Genomic DNA, 22,131 nt, shown 5'->3' on the forward strand with positions numbered 1-22,131 from the left:
TAGTGTTGTCAACAGCAGGCAAATTAAGACAAAAAACGACTGCCAGATTATACTTTTTATTATCATTCCTAAGATACGACTTAACTCGTGTCCCAAATTGCACTCGTCGACCAATCAAATGATGGCCTATGTTAAGTCATTAGAGGCAAGAATAGAACGGTGTTTATGGAAGCTGGGAATGAGGATTTATGTGGGAAAATATAATAGTATTGAGAAGGGGACCGGTGGAATATCGGAATGGAAAATAAAATAAGTGAATTGAGAGAAATGGGAAGAATTGTAGTTGCGCTAGCTAGCATAGCATTCAGTAGAGCTGTACAGTCAGCAGTAGCTGGTGGTTGTTTTCCTCCTTTATTCTCAACTGAAGAAAAAGACAAACTGAAATGAAATGAAAATTGGGATTGGAATGAATTGGATTTGAGCAAAGACTTTTTGCGTTTTAAGCGATTTTATACCTTTGCTAGCCCCAAAATTTCTTGCTCCTCACAAGCGAAGCACTATATTCATTTCACCTTACTGCTATGCTATCGCGTCGCGGGCCGCCGCCGCCAGGAAAGAAATGGGCTCCGGTCCGCTCCCAATTTTGTAAATTCACAATGAGCCGCGACTGAAGTGAACTAGTATTCGATTCGCTGTATTTGGTCGACAATCAGCAAATAACACAGCACACCAACCACTGCCTAGCAACCAACTCCTAGCTAGAAAGAAGAGCTCAGATTCCACTCTATTGAAACTGGGATTCTGCTGAACTAATAGTATCTGCCTACCCTTTTTCCTTGTTTCGTTTTATTTGCACCTAGTCGAACAACGAATGAAAGACCCAACTATAGTTTTATATTATTCTTGACAGGATCATTTTGGGCCCAATTTTTTCATCTAGCATCGCCAAAAAATACAGCCAGCCCAGAAAGACCACAAGCTTGTAATGTTACTGGAAAAGTTAGTATACCATATTTGAAATACCTATATCTCCTTTCATTCCCTATGTAATCCATTGGTCTGAATTTGTATTTTTTTCATCTGATGTCATTTGATAATTCATCCGCCTACTAAATTATCAAATTCAATTATAATTATATCCATAAATAATATTTTAAATATTTTATAGTGGCCATATTTTTAGACCATAATTTGTTTGTCTTTAAAAAAAATAAAACACTGTTTTGTTGCCAAAAAAGTAATCAACTGATTGTTTCTAAGATATAACAATCAGTATATTGTTAAGCAGGTTCGTTCGTATGTTTGGTATAAATGTTTATTAATATTTGCGGCTTCATCTCTGATTTTAAAACAATTTACTTTTCATCTCTCAATCTAAGCTGACTGAATGAACACCGGTTCAATTTTTAGTTTCTTTTTTGTCGATTCTGATTGCTGGTCACCGAGTAAAACAATTGAATCAAACCGCGCACACTTTTAGATTTAAAAATTGTTTAAATTGCTCCAATTTTTATAAAAGTTTAACGTCGAAATCAGACCCGAAAATTATCTTCAAAATCGACTTCTTGTAGATAGATCTTAAATTATTTTATCAATTCAATCCGTTCGGCAAATTAAAACCACGAAAGTAAGTTTGGTTTCTTTCGACAATCTTCAACCAATGAAACTTCTTACCGTTTCTTGATGGTAGGTTTCGATTTCGGTTGTAATTTAGCGTATATGTGATTAATTTGATTTCTCTTGCAAGTTTACTTATTCTACTCATATACTATAACATCATTATCCTATTCTTTTATTTTCATTTTCCAAAATACCTTCGAAACAAATATTTATTTGGCTGTCAAGTTGAAGTTTAGTTTGAACTTTTTGTTCCGCAGCGATTTGTTACGTCATATTGTTTTCAGCCAATTGGAGTAGTTTTTGACAGCTTATCAAGTGAACAAATTAGTACCAGCCTGAAAACTTGTCTGATGGTGACTTTAAAAAGCTTTTTGAATAATATCAACTGTATCAAAATGGATTTGTAGTCTTCAAACTGAAAATTTAACTTCCATATTTCGTTGTTTTGTTTCTACTGAACCCTGCAGCGTTCAAGGAGGTGAGTTCATTTTCTAATCGGTTATTTGCGAATGACTTGTCAGACTTCAATCGAAATATTGGTGAGTTAAAATAACAAATTTTGGACGATTCTTATAAAGTATACTGGAAGAAAAAATATGCTACCAAATATTTTTCAAAACTCAAATAATTTGCCTTTGAATACCTGTGATTATGAAATACTTTTATTCATTGAGCACATTAATGCCTGACTCATTGAAACAGCAAAAGTTTACAGATATTGTATCCTTAATATCAGAGGTCTGAAGTGTGTAAATTTTGATCCGGATATTATCAGAAAGTACGCAAAGTTTATCATTTTTTTTTTCTGTGAGATGCATTTTTACACCATTGAATTGAAATTTCAATTAGAGCTATAAAATTTGAGCTTTTTTGGTGTTGTTTTGGTGTTTTAAAGATCTTTTGTGAGTTTCACAAAAGATACCGGATACATCACAATATCAGGGCACCAGTAACCAAAAAATAACCTATTTATTTTGTGTACTTGAAATTTTTTTCATTTTTCTCTATTTGCATAATGGAAAAAGTAATGCAACCAGGGGCGGATCAAGGATTTTATCGAGAAGGGAGCGGTCTTTCCAAAAAAAGTTTAATTCCAGCAAATTGATTTTCCCAGATCTTCCAAAGCAGTAAAAGACCCGCAGGCAAAGTTTTGAAAAAAAAAACATTTTTAGGCGCTTAGAAAATTTTAAAAATTTGCGCACTTTCCCTCAAAATTAGTATTTATTAGCGCCAAAAGCGCCTTCAGAAAAACTTTAGGTTCCGTCAGCCGAAAATGGATATCTCAAAATAGTACAAAGGGGGATCATTTGGGTCGGCAGGGGGTAAAATCTCTGAGGAGGGGCTGTCTCCCCACTTAAATCTGCTACTGACCGAAACTAGAGAAATTAAAACAAATAAAGATAGAAGTTCTTCAAAAAGCAAAATAAGTTGGAAAGCTTTCTGTTAGTTTTTTTCACAAGTTAGAGATTGTGATGTACATAAGATAATTATTTTCAGAAAAAATTTCAAAAATTCCCCAAAATATTTACAAAAACTCACTTTTAAAGCTCTAATTGAAAAATCTATAACACTTTTTGCAAAATTTTTTAAGCCGCCTAAGAAAATATGATATAAAGTTGCAACTATCACAAAACCAATTGGAAACTTCTAGTGCTTACTGGTATATTCCGTATCAAAAATGTACGACATTTTTTCCTTTAATATAAGGGGCTCAAAGTTTCTGTCTGTTTTAATTGAATCACTCAAAAAATGTGCTCATTCGTGTTATTATCACACAAGGAATGGAAAAATTTTATTATCACAAGGTTTGTTTCATAGTGATTTTTTGAGTAAAAATTTTTAGTTGAATTAATTTTTTCTCGTATAGTCTCAATCAGCGCTAGTTTTTTTTCGTTTAAGACGATTCATCCACAATTTTTTTTTATAAGTGCGGTAATTTATTTGTTAAAAAACGAGGTCTCTTCCCATGATTGAAGGAGCTAATAGTTGAACACTTTCTCCAACCAGAAACGTCGAACATCGCAACTTATTTTCATAATGAGCGACAAAAGCCAAAAACTTTTTCAATGTGTTTTTTGGGACTGCCAAATCTGTTGGCTTGCTCTGAAAGATACCAACAGAATGTAATAATTTACCTGTTAATTATTTTTTTAAAAAACTTGAGCGAAACTAAGTAAATAATTTACCTGATTCATTTCATTGATTTTCTACTTTAGTACCTTGTGTAAGTCATAGGTCTGGAAAAACCGCTCAATTAACTTAATAAAACTGAAGGATAAGCCGTATTTATATATATTCTTTCTTTGGATCAAGTTTGTATTTCCATGGTTAGTTTGAGGCTATTTTTTTCAAGCATTCAAAGGAAACTCAACTCAATGTAAGTTTTGCTACTGAATTATTGTCAAATTTTCTTAAAACTCGTTATATTGTTTGATTTCACGCAGCATTCTTCAACATTTTTTGAGGAAAGATTCAGGCGAAATTCTAGATGATGCGTGATCAGTTTCGCTCAGTCTAATTGCTGATTGATTTAGAAAAGTACAGAAATTGCAGAAAAGTGATGAAAACATAAACAGAGGTCAATAAAAATGAACTACCACTAAACTGGCTTTCTGAAAAATTCTGAAAATTTGCAACTGAACACTGAAAATTTGATTCTGAAAATTTGCGAAATGATAGCAAAACACAATCAGCCAATCAGAATCGATATCCAAACATTCGAGAGAAATTGAAACCCTTCAATAAAGCTTATAAGTTCAAGGCATTTTTTATTTAACTAGTCACCGAGTGAAAAATTGACTGAGAATGCAATAGAGTTGAACATGTACGAAATTGCCAAAATTGAAGCACAAACTGTTTACGAAATCTCCTGGACCCTAATGGTGGAAAGCTGCGATGCGGGCGAAGGCCATCCTTGCCTGCATCGGAGCTTTTCACCATCAGCCGCCAGGAGTTTTTTAAACAGTTGGTGCTTCAAAACTGGCAACACGTTCAACTCTATTGCATTCTCTGCCAAGTTTTTAATTTTTCGTTCGATGGCAATCGAGTTAAATTGCTATTAGCTTGAATTTATTAGCTTTTTTCAAGTAATTAAATGTTCGGACATCGATTCTGATGGGTTGATTGTGTTTTGCTATCATTCAATCTCTTTTTCACAAGGAGTGCTCAGTCGCAAATTTTCGGAATTTTAATTTATAATTACCTGTTTTCAAAGATCAATTTAGCCAACATTTATTTAAAGATAAACAAATATTTCATATCGAACGGGAGCAAATTTTCAATAACTTACCAAATGTAAATGCCAGTATTTACCATAAGCAGTAATTTTTCCAGCGTAATTAGTTTTTCTCGAATCATCAAGGTAAAAAACTTTGTTCTTTCAAAAAAGTTTGATTTATTTAAGGTGAAATTTTTACTAAGCTCGGATGTTCTCAAAAATTCATAACTTAGAAAAAGCTTACTTATTTGGCGAAAATTGGATTTTTCAGACTCGTGAAAAAGTGGTATGGTCTTCAAACTGATTTTTAGCTCTGATACAATAGTGGACAATTTTCAACTCAAATTCAAAATGTGAATACCTGAAATGTCTGTTATCCAAATACTTTTTGTAATTACAAATGTGCAAATCGATTGGAAAAACGTGATTGGCTTTTCGTTTCAGAATTTGTTTAGTTCATTCTTTCACCTGTTTTAGTTACGTTTGCGGGAAAAACTAAATGCAAATTAAAGACATTTATTTGCATAGTTACTTCGCAAAACGCTTGAATATGAACAAAACTTTTATATGGATTAAGGGCAATTGATCAGAGCTTCCTCCTCTGAAATTTTCAAGAAAGTTTTCATTTCGAGAACTAACAAGTTCATTGCGGGTTCAAAATTGCCATTTTTCGCCATCTACTACGTTGTCAATTGGCGTGAGTTTTTTTTTCGAATAAACGGAGTTAAAAAAAAAAGAGAAAAGAGATGTTCATGAGATGTGAAACATTTTAAAACAGTTGTTTAAACGATGAAATATATTTAAGTAAATTTATTACGACATTGAGATTTACTGTTTCTGTCGAAAAGTGGAATTTTGAAACACATTGCTGATTTTTTATAGTGGATAGTTAGAATGTTTGTCCTGGGTTAGTAAAATACTGGCCAAAATTTTAAAATAAATCGATTTTCAAAGCCAAGGCAAATTTTTCTTACCGAGTTCTCCAATAGCGTGAAAGCTTACAAATGCTTCATCAAAACTTTTTAGAGCATAATCCACGAGTCAATTTTTTCGCCCTCATTTTTTTGTAGAAATTTGCGCTTTTTTAATTGTAGTTGGAACATTGTAAGAATATGATACTTGCTTACCAAACAGCTAATTCTATCTTTCCGACCACGAATTGTGAACGGGTGACTTCTATGGCTTCGGGTGTTTTTCCCTGCAGATTTTAGGTGTTTTTTATACGCAGAAACTTGTTCCACAAATAAATGTCAGATGGGTCTAGTAATATATCATAATAAAGACTTTTCAGTTATGCTATATCGATACATTTTAGAAATTTTGGCTGATAGATAATTTTAGTGCAAAGAAGAACTGTTCACTTAATTGATGAGTTTATTATTTTGGTTTTAAATTCAAGAAATTGTTTTAAACATTTTTTGATTTTAAGTCTAAAAATTGTTTTGTAATTAGTTGTGGAAGCTTCTCTTAGTGCACCTGCCAATTAGTTCAAAAAATTCGAAGGACTTCCGTTTTGAAGTTTTTTGTTCATTTTGTAAGCATTTGTTCGTTGTGAAGATTACTGGTCGGAACTTCTCTGTACGTATTTTGTATAAACTGATATTACTGTTTTAAATATTCTGTATAATACATTGATTTCAATCTATGTTAATTGCACAGCAACCAATTGTTCTTGTTTCAAAAACCTCGTTTTGCTTTTCTGGCTTTTTTTTTTGCTCCGACGGAGAAACTTTGTATTTAGGTGTTTTAGTTTTTTCTTTTTTCCACGTAAAATCAGGTACAAGTGATATACAAAATTTAAGCCTTTTCAGTCGTGATTCGAACATTTAAATTTTTTTTAAAGTTTCATTTAGTAGACTTTTAGCATGAAGAAACTCAATTTCGCTATAAAGAAAACTAGTTTCGGGTATATAAGTTTGTGCTTTCTAGGCAATAAATTTTTTCCAAAAAAATTCAAATTGTGAAAAAAAAGCTGGAAAATATAAATCTTTTTTCAAATTTCAGTTTTTTTGTTATTCTTTTCTTAAGACAATTGTTGTCGATTATGTCTAATTCACTAAGTTTCTACGCGTTTGTATAGTTGCCAAATCGCACCTAGCACTAAAACATTTTTGTGATTTTTTATGAATATGGTCGGAACGTTCTGTGCTACTTGTTCAGCCAACGGCTATCCTTGTTTTGATATGAGATCGTTTAGTTTCAATCGGGCCCGCGCCAAATTAAGAAGCATTAAGAAATGTTTGATCCTGTTTATTCTATTTCCTTATCAAATTGCTGCTTAATCGAAATATCAGAGACCTATGATTTTTTTAAGAGCGAGATTTCTTTGAGCATCTTGCTATTTAACTTTACAATCTATGATTACTTAAAATTTTTTGAGCGTATCATTCAAATTTCTGATTTATGAACTGGGACTGGTATAACTGGTATTTAGAATAACTACCACCAATCGGGTTATATAACTGAATTTTACAATGCATGTTATTAATACTGAAAAAGAATCAGTTCAGTGGAAGTTAGTATTTGTTCACTTGAATTGATCTTTTTATTGACCTTTGAATCGTTTCAGGCGCATCATCAATAATGGATGGAAAAAAAGAGCGGCAATTTGTGCCTTCCTTACGAAATTCTATTCCCGCAATACAATTATACTTTCAAATTGACTGATTACTTCAAAATTCACCGTATTGCTTAGCAATGCTCGGCAATTAATCAACTAAAGATCGCAAATCTAAAAGTTAATTTAGTTAGCTCTGCTCATGTTTACTTAGCGAAAGCTTTTGTTTACAATACGAAAATACAATGAGTGACAACCCCTCGTCTATTTTGGATCTTTCGTTTCCGAGAGACGAAACGTCGGAACATGTCGATTTTGCAGAAGCTTCGAATTTTTCAAAAGACGAAACTAAAATTTCAACTGTAGCGAATGAGCCTCAAGATTTTTCAGTTAATCGCTGTAACGATCAGCAATCGATAGAAAACAAGCGAAACATACCATTAGTATCGGCGACTGCTTTAAAAAGAAAGGGACCTCAAATTGAACCTTACATACCGCCAGCTCCTCAGCCCAAAGTAAGGAGACAAATCCCGCCCCCACCTTTGATTACTTGTATTAGTCAGCCCGTCCCGAATGTGAACAAAAACCTAAATGTTCAGTTGCAATTGAAAATACCAACGGCGCAACAAGGAAAGTTTCCACAAGGCATGAATATCGGATCCCAACAATCCCAGCAGCAATTTAACCAAATGTTAGTCCAGCAAGCAGGTCAAAATCAGCATCCCAATCAGTTGATGCCCAGAATCAATCCAGGAATTATTGGACAAAATCCTCAGCGATCAACTGCGAACTTCAACCCCTACAGCATAGCTGGAGTTACTCCATTATTTCCGAGACCCTCAATTGCTCGAACTAGCCAACCTCCTAACCTCCTTCGACCTACTGCTCCTGGAACCCTTAATACAGCTCCTGGGCACCGTCTATTGGTCCCGACTCCGAGAGCTCCCTCGCGTTTTGTCACGAATCCGCACGTTTCAAACGGCAATGCTATGGTGTCCAAACAAAACAATCACTCAATTGGAGTAGGAGCAAATCAGCAATGTGGATTCATGCAAGGAACCAGCTCTTCATTGACTCAGAGTTCCGCAATTCCTGAAGAGGCGATGCCGCGACATAACAATCCCTTCATGACCCCGATTAGAAAACAAGAACCGGTGAAGCAAACTCGAGTTGCTTTCAAGAATTCGCCAGAGTTTTCGCTCGTTCACGTGCAGCAACCCGCTGGATCGTCTCAAACCCGACCCCAAATGAAAACATTTTCCAACTTCGCCCAAATAGTGCCCAGAAGCCATCACGTTCGAATGCCCCAGACATCCCAGATGGTCGGCAGATCGATTCCTGCTCATGTCACCTCCTCGCCTCAAACTCAAATCCAGTTTAGAGCCCCTTTCAACCAACCCAGACCTGTCTTTTCTTCTGGGCAGAATATGAGCAGGCCCCAACAAGTGCAACTTATGAGAACCGCGTCTTTTCAGCCGATGATATCAAATCAACAAATTGCTGCCATTACCAGTCAAGCAAAGAGTATCCAAGATGGAAATTTCACTTTTGTTCCTAAATCTTCTCCAAGCGGGTTAGTTAGACCCGCGAATCAAGTCAATTTTGTAAATCAGGCACAATCTAGTAAGAGTTTGCAAGGAGGCTTCCAAGTGGTTGCAACACCTGTCGTGCAATCAATGGCACCCCAACTAGCAAGACCAGGTGTTCAAAACAACAGATTTTCTCCTCATCAAAATCAAAGAATTCCGGCACCAACCGTTAATGTCAGTCCGAATCATATAACTGCTAAAGGTTAGTTCCTTTTATTCAGTACTTTTTCGCTATTGTACTGAGCCGAAAATGATATGGAGCTCGAAATTTAAAAAAAAATGTTGATATAAATACTAACAAACTGTGTCGCAGAAGTTAGTTTTTTTTAAGGTATCATAATTGTAAAATATATATTCTTGTTGTTGAGAACATCATGCAATGTTAAGGCAACGAATCAATCACTGGACCTGGTTCTTCTCAAAATCGGTTCTTCAATCCAGTTGTGGTAAGTGGCGTAAGACCCCTGGCCCCGAAACCCAAACCAGTATTCGGCAATCAACTCAATCCTCAGCAACAGAAGTTTGCAGCTTCCTTGTCCAGTTCTGTTTACCAGACGGCTTCGAGTAGCTCCCATACTTCTGGGAACCAAATGATCCAGTCACCACCAGTATTGATTCCAAGTTCAATGGTATATAGCACAACTTCGATTTCGACTCCTCGATTCCTGAACCCTCAGCAGAGGAGTCCCGCCCCAAAAGTTAACGTGATACAAACTAAGCAAGGAGACAATACATATGATGGTAAGCTATGTTTTCACGAAGGCATCATTATCAATGTTATCTGAACTCCAAATGGACTATTTTAACTCTTATTCCAGTCGAATTTTTGAGTAATGCATTCTGATTGGATGATAGAATAATTTTCGGTTATGGATATGGATAGGAAAGAATTTTTTTTGTTCTTAAAATAACTATCCTATAACTATCTTAATAACTGTCTTTTAATGACTATCTCAATTCCAACATATGAATCCTTCCTGAAAATTCAACGTGTGAAAATTTAAGAGGAATAGTTACAAGATGTTGAAACTTACTAAATGAATGTCCATATAGAAAGAATAATATGCGATCGAATATTTTTTAAAATGAAATTTTGAGTTTTAATTAAATTTGTAGAAAAAATTTCTACATTTTTAAGATTTAACCCTTGATTATTTATATTGGCTGATGTTTTGAACTGAAAATTTTTTGGCGTTATTAACAGTAATTATAAAAAATTGTTTTGATTTCCTGCTTTTCGTCATAAGCTGACATGAAATTATGTTTTTAAAACCCTCCAATTAAACTAGATAATCATTAGTGACCGAACCGATCTGATGATTGCGGAAATATTCATTAATATTTGGGCCCCCGCTTTATTTAGCACTGTGACTTTAGCCCCGCGTTTATTATCAAGCGAATTAATTAAATTGACTTCTACGAAAGTAAGTCTGAAACTTCATTGATTTTTTGTAGGAGTAAATAGAGAGCCATTAACTAATCAACTTCGAAAAATTAAAGAAAAGCCGTGGGAATGATTCTAGAGAATTAAAAGTTAGGAGATTTTTTCGGCTTATGATAATGAAATTCGGATATTAGCAAAGGTAGGGTTAAAATAGTTTCTAGGAACCGTTGCCACGCTCAACAAAAATATAAACTGCAAAAAGATATTATTGCAAAATAATTATGAAAAATTGTCTACCTAATTTTACGTCTCAAGTTATCATTTTTCTGTAACATGATGATCTCTGTTTTAGATGATCTCTAAGCAAAACGGAAAAACCTGCCGCTAGATATAAACAATTACTTTCCGTCTTTAATTTTTTGCCGTATCTAGGTTCGATTCATTCTTTTCTGCCTGTTTTTTTAAGATTTGTTTCATTCTGCGCTGGTGTCACAACTTCAATATACTGCCACTATAAAAGGATAACACACTACGCGCATTATAATATTCGTCCCGAGTCTAAGCAAAGCGAAGCGGAACAAGCATTTGCACACGCCCCGTGTAGATAGAATATAGTCCGTAAAAACCAAAACGTATGGGCAGAAAAATCATCTATTAGAGTTCAAAAAGAATATTTTATTTAGATGCAGATAAATTATGTCGTCTCTAAATGTTTATTTTCGCTTTCCACAATTTTAGTAAAAGTGACTTGCTCGTTAAAATCAATTCTATTTGATACAATTAGACACTAATATGGATTGTATAGTTCATTTGGTATTAAACCAATGATACTGGCTTTAGTTTGGATTTTGCTAGTTACAGCATAGCATCTGTTATTTCAATCAATTCTAATTGAATTATTTAAATGTCAGTGAACGAGTGAAGACACTTACATAGGTCGTATTAGTTTTTTTACGAAGAAGTCTTGGAAGTTTTTCACGCTCAAGTTTGAGTTTGATTTCTCGCGCTTTGACTTCTGATTTTTTTGTTAAGTTCCTTTCAAATTCGTTTCATAATTACGCTCATCAATTACAAAAATAAAGTGGAGCTCGAAAACATGATAATAATCACGTTTTCCCCAATTAGTTTAGTTTGATGAACAAGGGTTTATCATAAAAGATTCAAAGAGTTTCATTGTGATTTTTTTCCCGTAATTCCGAAACTGATCAAAAATGCAAGGATGTTTTTTCGATTTTCTTGAGTTCATTGAAACTTTGTGGGCTATTTTTTTTAGCTGACCAAAAAATTTTAATTAGTTTAGTTTAAATTTTGAGGAAATGAGAGAGGTGTTTATGCGCAGTTTGATATTTTTCTTCAGCCATCTTAATAGATCGAAATAATACTTTTTAAGAGTCGATGAACTTCAAAAAGCTTAAGGCCTTCTATTTTTGTCTTTGAAATTCGAAAGCTGAAATTTTTCAAAAAAAAGAAGTCAGTATTGCGGTTTACTTGTGTTCGTTGACTCTTTTCAAACTGTTTGTTGACTATATTATACATATAAAAGATCTAATTTCCTAGATTTCAGAAAGGTAAAGTTTTCCAGTAACGTTATGGGGATTCAAAGTTTGTCATCACAAATTAAATTGAATCAAGCTAAAAAGTAATGAAAAATGAGCAATCAGAAAATTCATTCCGACTTGAATACTAATAGGGTATTCGTAGAGCCTGGCGAGAATCTTTTGTTTCACATTGTTTGTCTACACAAGCGAAAGACTGAATTTTGTGACTGCATTTAAGTGTCTGTGAAATAATTTTTGATTCAAAAAAGTTAGGAAATTTTTCAGTAGTTTATATATCGTTGCACACAGGTTGTGTTAATAACAAAGTGATGTACTTAGCGTCTATAAACGCTTCAATAAGACCAAATTTACCTCAATCAATTTGGAATGTTTTTTGAGCCATATTAAAAAGTTGTTTACGTAGTAATAGCACAATTATATCACAATTTTTTTTATCTCAATTTAGCTAACTTTCAATTTTCAGTTAAGTCGATACTTCTCAGATGGCATAGAAAAGTTATGCTATAACTGCTAGATAATAATCCGAAGAAAACACACACAAAAAAAGAAATATTTCGTCACTTCGAAAAATTGAACAATATAACAATAACCTAGATAACCATGGCCGCTGTTTTAGTCGTGGCTTTATGTTTAGAACTCAATGATTCAGAATTTTTGTTTCAACGATGGTCAATTTTTTCCCGATCTCAAAGGTTAAGAGTCGATGAACGTAGTGAAGACTTTTATATAGGTTGTGATGTTTTTTTTTCAAGAAAAGTCTGGCTTAGTTTTGGTTTTGCGTGGTTTGACGTTTGATTTCTTTTTAAATTCAATTATTTTCCCTTGTTCAAAAGAGTGCAAATTCAACTTTTAAACAGCAAAACTGAAAAGATCACAAAAAACGTGATCGAGTTCTATTGTTTATAGTAGGTTCTGTTTTTCCGATTTCCCAGCGAATAAAAAATTTTCTTGCTGATCAAGTTTTCTCAAATTGCTCTAAATTTATCGAAAAAAGATAAATCGAATTTTGAAAGTTAGAAAATGAAATTCGAAGAGCCACAAGGCCATATATTCGTTTCTTTGAAAGTTGAAGTTTGAAGTTGCGATGCAACAAACATAAAAAACATAAGTCGTTGAAAAATGAGAAATTTCAAAAATAATTAAAAAGAAACCAACATTTAAGTTTTCGTATGTCTCTATAAAATTTCAATCTAGGCAAACATGTCAGACAATTGAATAATAATTTAGCAACGGAACAAAACTTACGATGAGGAAAAAATCGACAATCTTGAGCAGACGTAAGTTGAGCCGAAAAAAAAAATGATTTTATAAAAATATTAAGTTTTAGGTCCCCATTGACACTACAATGAACAAACCAGTACTTGCAACTACAATGAGAGTTGCTTACAGCTTTAGAAAAATCAGTGATGTGGCCAATAAGCCGGCAATCTTTGAGCAGACACCAGTTGAACCGAAAAAAAAATTTATTTCATTTAAATCTTTCAAGTCCCTCCCTGAAAAATTTGCACTTTCAACTGCAAAGAAAGTTGCTGACAATACAAACAAACACCGAAACGTGGGAACTTAGCCGACAAAACTTGAGCACATTAACGAAAATCCGACAATTTAATTTGTAACGAAAAAAACTCAATTGCATACAAAAACAAGGTCCGGCTGAAACTCGACCCTAGACTTTAAGGTTGGCTATGTTTTGTATAATCAAGTCCTTAATTTAGGAACGTATAAGTGGAAAAAAAAGAGATGCTTTTTTGTCAAGCTGAGCTGATTTTTTTTGTAAAAAATGGAAACAAGAGTACTTGAATGTAAACAGACTTGGTATCATGTTAGGTCAGAAGACTCAATTTAAAACGTAATTCAAATTCAATGAAATTATTTATTGTTAGCGTAGATTGTTTGCGGAAATCACTGAAACATTTTAATTTTTGCTTTTTTTCTAAATCAGTTTCTTCTCACTGAAAAATATAAATTCTTTTTTGTAGGTAACAACGACGCTGAATCAGCTCTGAGTGAGTACCATTCAACCGTCTCAACTCATTTAACCCCGGGAACCCCGACAAATGGGTCAAACTTCACCGCGAGAACGCCAGTCGCCCCGCCCCCTCCTCCGCCTCCATTGATACGACCCACATGCAAAACAATAGTGAATCCAGCTGCCCAGAACCCAAAAGTCCAGAAATCGCAATTATCTCCGGCGGGGGTTACGAAATTGGCCGATAGTTTGAAACGAGGGTCATTGCCAAGAGATAGTTCAAGTGGTTGTTGGAAAGAGTTTAATCAGAAGGAAATTCTGGATGCGGTTAGAAATGCGACTTCGAGTAGTTCGCAGGGGAAACGAGCTCTGCCTGCGTCGGTTAAAGGTCAGTTCAGACAAATGGCAGATATTTTAAGCTCCTATTGTTCATTCTAAGACATGTCAGCGTTTGTCTATTTTGTCATTTCTTTTTTTAAACTCGCTTATTTTCATACCACTACGTTTATGCCCAAATAAGAGATCAAAAAGGACACCTTTTTAAGTGAAGATTAGTCTCGGTAAAGTGGTTTAAAACTGCGACCTCTAGTAGTGGCGCCCGAAACGACGCATTAAGTGGGAAATGATTTCGATTACGTTTATCATCAATTAGTTCGCGATGTTATCTTTGTTGTAACGCTACCTTTTTCTCTCAGTTTGTTTTTTCATTAAATCTAAAAAGTCGGAACAGTCAACTCCGTGTCTGCGGAACTGGATCAAACACAACATACATTTTGTTTTCGGGAGCTATTCGCTTGATAATAATGTGGAATTGAAAATACTTTATCGAAGATTTGTTTCTTTGATTAAAATTTCTATCTGAATCATTGCTCTAGTAAAGTATATAAGTCACAAATTCTGAATTTAGTAGATGAGTTGTTATACTATCGCAGTCTTGTATTGTTAGACGTTTGAGCTCAAACTTGGTATGTATTTATAAGTCTGATGCTTATTTGCCGTCATTTGATCGGCCACCATTTTACATCAATTTGCCCGAAAAAAGTGCGTTTCGACATTTCATTTTCTTCATTATGGCAACACGATTGGCTTGCGATTTTAGTTTTTTTCACGAGAAACTTAAATTTCACGTGGGATTTTTGAGATTGAAATGAATTTTATTTCTGAATTTCATTTTCTAGAAACTTCCGATGGAGAAATACGCGCTCTCCATTTCCCAAGCATAAACAGCGACAACAATTGTTCTCCCAAATCAGAAGTCACTAAAATGACTTGTGCCTTCAAGTCTTGCGACGAGTTGTTGCTTAAATTGGACGTTGAAAGTCAAATAGAACGCCTGAAACTACCGGTGGATTTTGATTGGTCGAGATATTCGAGTGAATGTGTATCGGCCAATGAGATGGCGCCGATGTCCTGCTTCGCGACTGTGAGGACGATTCACTCGGAGGAGCTTCCTGAAGGCGTCGTGATAGAAGTCCCGAGCGGAGAGGTGAGTTTGCACAATTAAATGCTTATTTCGCAAAGAGGGAGGGTGCATTTTTGTTTCTCCTCGTTGTAAGTTTGAACTTTCTGAAGCTCTAAAACTTTTTTCAGTTTTTGTGAACTTGACAATTAAGAAAGCATTACACAATTCCAAATTAGAATTTTTTGTACTCTTTTGAAACCACCAATTAAACCATAAACTGTGTTTTGGACCATGTGAAGGGCGGGACCGTTAAAGAGCTCCCGTTTGGTAAAAATCGGCAGTGTATTTTAACCCTCCCCCACCAACAAATGGAAGCTTTGTGCGTGAAACATTTATTTTATATCAATACCAATTAAGTTTAGAATTGGTTAATCAACATGCTCGCCAAAATACAAAACATTCGGCCGATGGTATGGTAATGTTATTTTTATTTGGTAAAAATTGCAGGCTGGAAGCAGAAGAGCCAAACTGGCATCCATCTTTCATTTGTGGCTTCAAGGAAGTTTTCTTTTCAGAGTATGGATTCCTGGTGGGTGGCATCTGTGGTCTACTCCAACCGGAACAACATCCTCGTCAGATACGCAGGACTGTCTGACCCCCTGGACGATGCATGGATAGACATACAAACAACAGACATTCACTCCATCGGGTGGTGTCAGAAGAATAATAGGAAGTTGGAACCCCCCAAGAACTTCCCATTTCAAATGTTGCATTTGATCCACGAAGCAGATGATAAACATGCTGGCAAAAACGGAATATTCAAACCGATATCTTCATTGCAGCTCAAAGCCGAAAAAGACACTTTAGAAGATCACAAAATATCTCCAAATACTTTTGAAGTAGAGTTCAATCCTGAAATGTTGACAAGGAAAGTTAAACTATTTTTAAGGAATTTCCTCGTCGGTAGAGTTTCCGTTTCAGAACAGGCAATAGAAGATCGATTATTTTGGCCGATTGAGTTTAGGATTCCAAACGAAGCAAGATTCGAGTTTGAATACGAACCGAAAAAAGTATGGCTCGTCAAAGTCGTGACCAATCATAGTGGGTTGTTGTTGCTAAGATTTGAAGGTGTTCCCGACAGTGTGAAAAAGCACGACTTTCTGTTGTTTTTCGCCTCGGAGAAACTTCGACCCGTTGGATATGCAATGAAAAGCTACGATACTATTATGGAGCCCCCTAACTTACTATCCGAATTCGTTTCTGGTCAAGAACAAGTTGTGAAGACTTACAAAAGTGGATGGCTAAAGCATGAGCAGATTAAAGTGAGAATGCCGAATCGATTTTTCAACCAATCTCAATCGATGGATCTTTCACGAAACCATCATGAGGGTTTCTCGAGAAAACTGCTCGATTTGCAGGAATTTGAGAACTCGAAGTTGGAAGTGATTTTTACAAAATGCCCACACTTGATTTGTGTTGCAACTGTCACAAGAGTGGACAACGAAAATACAGTGACGGTTAGTCCTTCAGTTTAATAGGGCAATATTCTAATTCCTTTTTTTTGAGGAGCAATTTCCATCGCCACTGGTGCAATAAAATTTTGTTTTTGGTTAACTTTTCCACTTGTCAATGCGTTATACTTCTGAAAGTTGAAAACTCTAAGCACTTTTCTCGTATAAGAGCTCTTTACCATTGTTTCAATACCCGCTGGCTAGCTACTTGTCGGTCGGTATTGCCATTTACGCTGATCGGTTTTAATGTAATTGTTTTTTAAGAGTCAATGAACCTAGTAAATATTCTTGCTTAAGTCGTGATACTTTGTGTTTCCGGAGAAGCCTGAAAGTTTCTTCAGGCTCAAATTTGATTTTCCGGTTTCACTTTTGATTTCTTGTGAAGCTCAGTTCATTCCCTTTGTTAAAAGGCAGGAAAACTATCGAATAGCAAAAGAAAATTTTACAAAAAGCGTGATCGACTGACTTGTAGTTTCGAAAGTTGATTTTAATTTTCAGATTTCTCAATGGAATGAAAATTTACCGATTTATTTAGTTTTCTCAAATTGGGTTAGTTTATCAAAACAAGTGTCAATTATAATTTTTTCTAGAAATTCAGATAGCTTAAAGGCCATCCATTTTTTCTTTGAAATTCGAAAATTGAGAATTTTTCAAAAAGCGAGTCTTATTTTTCCCAGTGTCGATTTTTTGTCTAATTTCGAGCGAGTTAAGCGAGCGAGCAGGCTTACAGTATCTTATTTATGCTTAATTTCAGGCGTAAAAACTTAGTTTTACGCAGGTTAAATTATTTTGCCGTCATTTTGGGAATCAAAAATTCAAAAAAGTTCTGCCAAAAAATTTGAAAAAATATTTTTTGGGGTCATTTTTTTCAACAACTGTTGCTCAATTTGCTTATTTTACTGTGACTTTTGGATTTGTCTCAGTTTTAGTTTTTCGTTCAGATTTTTTATCACACCACGCAGAAAAAACCTTACTAATTAAAAAAAAATTGTTTTTTGCTTTTTTAGACTATGGTCGGAGCATTCTATGCTATCTATTTGCACAGTAACCGGCCATCCTTGTCTCAATTTGGGTTAATTCTATGAAAAAAGTGTTTATGATAAAAGATTTTTGAAATTGCATTTTTTTTTACAATTTCGAAAGTTTCACTTTGAACTGTTTGCTGGCAGTGTTTGAAGGTAAAAGATTGCCCTCAATTTATCCAACAATGAAAATCTGTTTAGGTCACCTTGGACAACTGCAGCAGTGCATCAGTAGATGAAAGTGAGCTAAGTGAATCCTTCTCTCTAGACTCTTTCAATCTCAGACCTGCTCTTTGGAGTGAACAAAATGGAGTTGACCTTACCTGGCCTTTAAATTACAATCCAACAAAAATCAACAAAAACCCAAATGAGGATTCTCAGTCCAAGTTCGTTTGGCACGACTACCTCATGCAAAAGGGAAAGCGCTGCTTCCCGAAAAATATGCTAAGATCGGTCAAATCGGACGCATCAACACAAAATAATAATCATATGTTACCCGAAAAAACGACATTCAAAGTCGGCCACAAGATCGAATTTATTAACCCGTATTGCCCGAGGTACTTGAGTCCGGGTACTATAGTTAAAGTAGCTGGGAGGGTTTTACAAGTTGAAATTGACGGATGGTTTATTGATGAAGAAAAGGAAAAGCCTGCGAGGGTTTTCTTAGATGCGGAAGGGTTTTCAGTTTTTCCAGCAATGTGGTCTAAAAGTGTCGGCAGTGCACATTTTCTAATGCCGAATCAAAACGGTTGTCCTCTAAACGATGACGAAAAGAGCTCTAAGATTTCAAGAATTAAGTTTTCCGACCTCAAAATTTTGAAAAGAATTGTCACAGAAGACCGCAAATGTTTTTCAGAAGAACCTTCAGAGCAGCAAATGAAACTTCATCACTCTAATTATACAAATAAGTTCTGGTGTCCGGTTGTATATGTGAACTTCAAATGCTGCAAGGATCCAATTTTTAGTCGATATCGGTTATCATGTTTGAGTCAAAAGTACGGGCCAGGTTTAACTATTTACGTTCTACGAACACTTTTGAACTCGCTGATAATGTGTTCGGTTAAACCATTTCAAGTTTTGCGAGAAATAATCGGAATTTGTTCGCATTACGACAGTGTAATGACTAGCCAGGCGTACATAAAAGCAAAGTTCAAAACAAAAAATCTTCATGCTTTTGTCAAGATTCCCGAGCTGTTTTCCGATATGGAACATTTCCTTCAAACGGTGCTGAGAAAATTTGGGTGCTGTGAAAATTTGTTCACCATTCAGTTTTGCCCAAAAAGAGTTTGCGATGACTCGGAATGTCTGGCGAACTACCACACGTTGACGGCCCAGGAGCTAACGGACTATAAGGAATCGGACTGTCTGACTAATGCTTATCTGAACAAATCAAGAGTTAAAGTGCACCAAAATAAGAGAAAAAGAAAGAAAAAGATGCTTTTTTCGAGTCAAAAGCGAACAAATAATACAAGTAACAACAACAACGTTAATTCAAAACTGGTTTCAAATTCGCCAAAACGAGGTGTCAATAAACCAGTTAATAGTAAAAATATTCCCATTAATAAAATTGAAGAGAAGTCTCAATCTGACAGTAGTGTGTCCGGTTCACGGCCTGTCACGCCGCACTCTGAGTCGCCGATTGACACGACTGACTTCGGAAAGTTTATCACTGTCGAACCCAAACGGGGCTTCGTCAAGTTAAAAAAAGGCGCGTCAGTGACTGCAATTGGCACAACGAACCCACCGGAACGCGAAAAGAGCAAGCGACACAAAAGCGTGTTTTCAACTGTGAATATGATTGCCAAAAGTGAAATTGACATGGAGGATTTTGCAGTACATGAAATTGCTTCGACTTCGACTATATCTAAAAGTGGCGAATCCTTGGCGAAATTGTCATCGGGATTGGAAACAGAATTTAGACCTATTTCACCTGTTGACGAAAGTGAGTTAAGTTTTCATTTGAACTTTTTTTTCGCATTTTGCCGCAATGAACTTAGTGAGATTTTTGAAAGCTCCTAGACATGATATGTATATGATTCGTTGTTAAAGATGGGAAAGTTGAAAAAAAAAAAATTTGAAATGTAAATAAGCGCTGTCGCAAACACTGCAGATAGATCTTATATTTTTGGATTTAAGAAGTATAATTGATTCTAATAGATACCTCTTAGATTTAAGTTTATTTTGATTATCGTTAGCGTCTCCTCTGAAGTCCTGTGGTGCCTAGTTAAGAATGTCCACCACTCTAAAGAACTAATTCAACGGTTAAGCATTTGCAACTTTTGTTACAAGTAACAAGTTCCCACTTTTGCTACTGGGGGGTGGGGGTAGTTTAAGAGATCCTTCATTATTTTGTTAATATGACCATATGTTGCTCTGGGTTCTTTTGTAAATTGACTAGATGGAATAATCCTTGAGCATAATCCTAGGTTCCTCGGAGAAAACTTGTTCGATCCAAAGTCACAACAGTAGCAGCAACTCAAGAGAGAAAGAAGCAGCTGCAACTAGCTCTAATAAGGTTCCTGCAGTTAAAGAAGCGAGGAGGGCAATTCAGAGAAATAAAAAACGAACACGACCTGCGCCAGTTTCGCCGCAGAAGCAAAACGGCAAAATAAGAAAAACTCAGCGTCAAATCTCCAGTGAAGGAGAAAAAATGTCAAGTGAACTGGCTTTAAGGAAAGGGAAACCGTCACCGAGAAAGCGACCCCAAACTATGCAGCAAAAGTCGGCGGCGGCGGCGGCCAAGAGATGCACCAGGGCAGCCAATCCGCTGCAGAAAACGGATCCTCTCAAATGGTCAACTGAAGAATTGTGTTTGCATTTAAACACGACAGAATGTGCTGACTTTTTGCCCTTCATCAGACGAGAAAATATTGACGGGCAAAGTTTTCTCTTACTCAATTTCTCGAACTTGGTCGAATTGTGCGAGGTTAAGAAAGACTTGGCGTTGAAGGTTTGCTACCAAGTGGCTAAATTAAAGAAACAGTATTTGCACATTAATGGGTCAAAAACAGACGATAGCAATAGTTCGGGATTCGGAGAAGTGTGAAACTAAGTTCCTCTCTAAGTCTGTTAATTAGTTCAACTCCTTTATTCGAACGCAAAGTATTGTATAGTATGGTTTAAATTTGGTAAATGAAATTTATTGCTGAAAGTTGATTGGTGCTAAAATATGGTGATGCTCATCAAATACTAGAAATTTTATAATATAACTTGTTCTGTACTCTTGTTTTAATGTCGAAGTATTGATGAGGTGTGTTTTAGCCCAGTCTAGTCATTTTATGCAAAGTGCAAGATAATGTACTTAATCTTTTTTCAAGGTCCTAACGTAAAAGTTGAGCCAATGAAAAATGCATGTTCAGTACTAAAAAGTTCCGATGTCGACAAGACTGGTTAACATTTATTAAAGTCGAATGTTTGTAATATGAAAAGATAATAAATAAGTTGTATTTTTTAGTCCAACTGTAAAGCATTAAATCGAAATCTTACTGCGCTGTTGTATTTCAGATCGGAACAGACGTTAGAAATCACAAGGTCAAAGGAGCAGGTCTCTAGACAGAAAGAAAACAATTGATGGCATTTACATAAACTTAAAACTGGTCCCTATCTCATTCGGGCAACCACAAATAAATTTTAACTTGTATAAAATTTATCAACTTGTAATGTTATCCTTGCCAATTCATGTTACAGATCAATGTCAGTTTTCTTTGAGTTTTTCGGCAAACAGTTTAACTAGAGTTTTTAGGCCCACCTGCCAAACCTCTCGTTTAGGTTTTCTTTTCTTTTCGGTCTGCGTTATGTTACTTGTTTTGGATACGATGAATCATAACACCCCCCATCTTATCAACACCACGTCGCTGTCGCGTTGATTTTCTTGTCCCCTCTGCGTTTTTCTTCCGACTTCCTTCGACCGTCTTTGGCGTTCGCGTGGCCAATGTATCCGACGGTTCAACTGTATCCGACGGTTCGATTACGTTTTTACTCGCCGCCGTTTTGTCCGCATCGTCCTCCTCGACTGTCCAATCGCTCATGTCATTCTCTTCACTCTCGTCCTCGCTATATTCTACAATCCTCGGGTTTGCCGCCTTTTTCGCCTGTCCCATTGCAAGTCTATCCTTTTCCGCTTTCCGTTTGAGTTTCGTCGGTACACTTGGACCCGGGATGCTTATTGCGGATTCACTTGGACCCGGGGTGCTCTTTCCGATATCACGTAGACTCGGGGTGTATTTCCGGTACTTGCTCGGACCCGGGGTGCACGCTTCGTAGAAATCCTTGATTTGGCTTTCCTCAGCCGCTGTTCTAAAAGAAACACCACTTCGTCTTAATAACGCCCCTTTTTCCATTTTCACAGTATGGTCAGTTAA

At 35.7% G+C, this 22,131-nt stretch overlaps 1 protein-coding gene across 1 annotated transcript; it reads left to right on the plus strand.

The window, feature by feature from the left end:
• Positions 1 to 1,259: 1,259 nt before the first annotated feature.
• On the plus strand, positions 1,260 to 20,816 carry LOC134851346 (uncharacterized). Its single transcript, XM_063867386.1, has 8 exons — positions 1,260 to 2,038; positions 7,347 to 9,125; positions 9,311 to 9,664; positions 13,846 to 14,223; positions 15,014 to 15,321; positions 15,813 to 16,754; positions 17,972 to 19,712; positions 20,197 to 20,816. The coding sequence occupies exons 2-8, from the start codon at positions 7,580 to 7,582 to the stop codon at positions 20,814 to 20,816; spliced, it is 5,889 nt and encodes a 1,962-aa protein (XP_063723456.1). The 5' UTR covers positions 1,260 to 2,038; positions 7,347 to 7,579.
• The last annotated feature ends 1,315 nt before the right edge of the window (positions 20,817 to 22,131 follow it).

The sequence above is a fragment of the Symsagittifera roscoffensis genome, chromosome 7 (genome assembly GCF_963678635.1).
Source record: "Symsagittifera roscoffensis chromosome 7, txSymRosc1.1, whole genome shotgun sequence".
In the NCBI taxonomy this organism is placed as follows: Eukaryota; Metazoa; Xenacoelomorpha; order Acoela; family Convolutidae; genus Symsagittifera; species Symsagittifera roscoffensis.

What these genes read in the sequence shown, in the direction of transcription:
- LOC134851346 (XM_063867386.1), top strand. Translation starts at nt 7,580, where the DNA reads ATGAGTGACAACCCCTCGTCTATTTTGGATCTTTCGTTTCCGAGAGAC. An exon ending in TCTGCCTGCGTCGGTTAAAG is followed by an intron (nt 14,224 to 15,013) that starts GTCAGTTCAGAC and finishes TTCATTTTCTAG; the next exon opens with AAACTTCCGATGGAGAAATA. An exon ending in TATTTCACCTGTTGACGAAA is followed by an intron (nt 19,713 to 20,196) that starts GTGAGTTAAGTT and finishes GCATAATCCTAG; the next exon opens with GTTCCTCGGAGAAAACTTGT.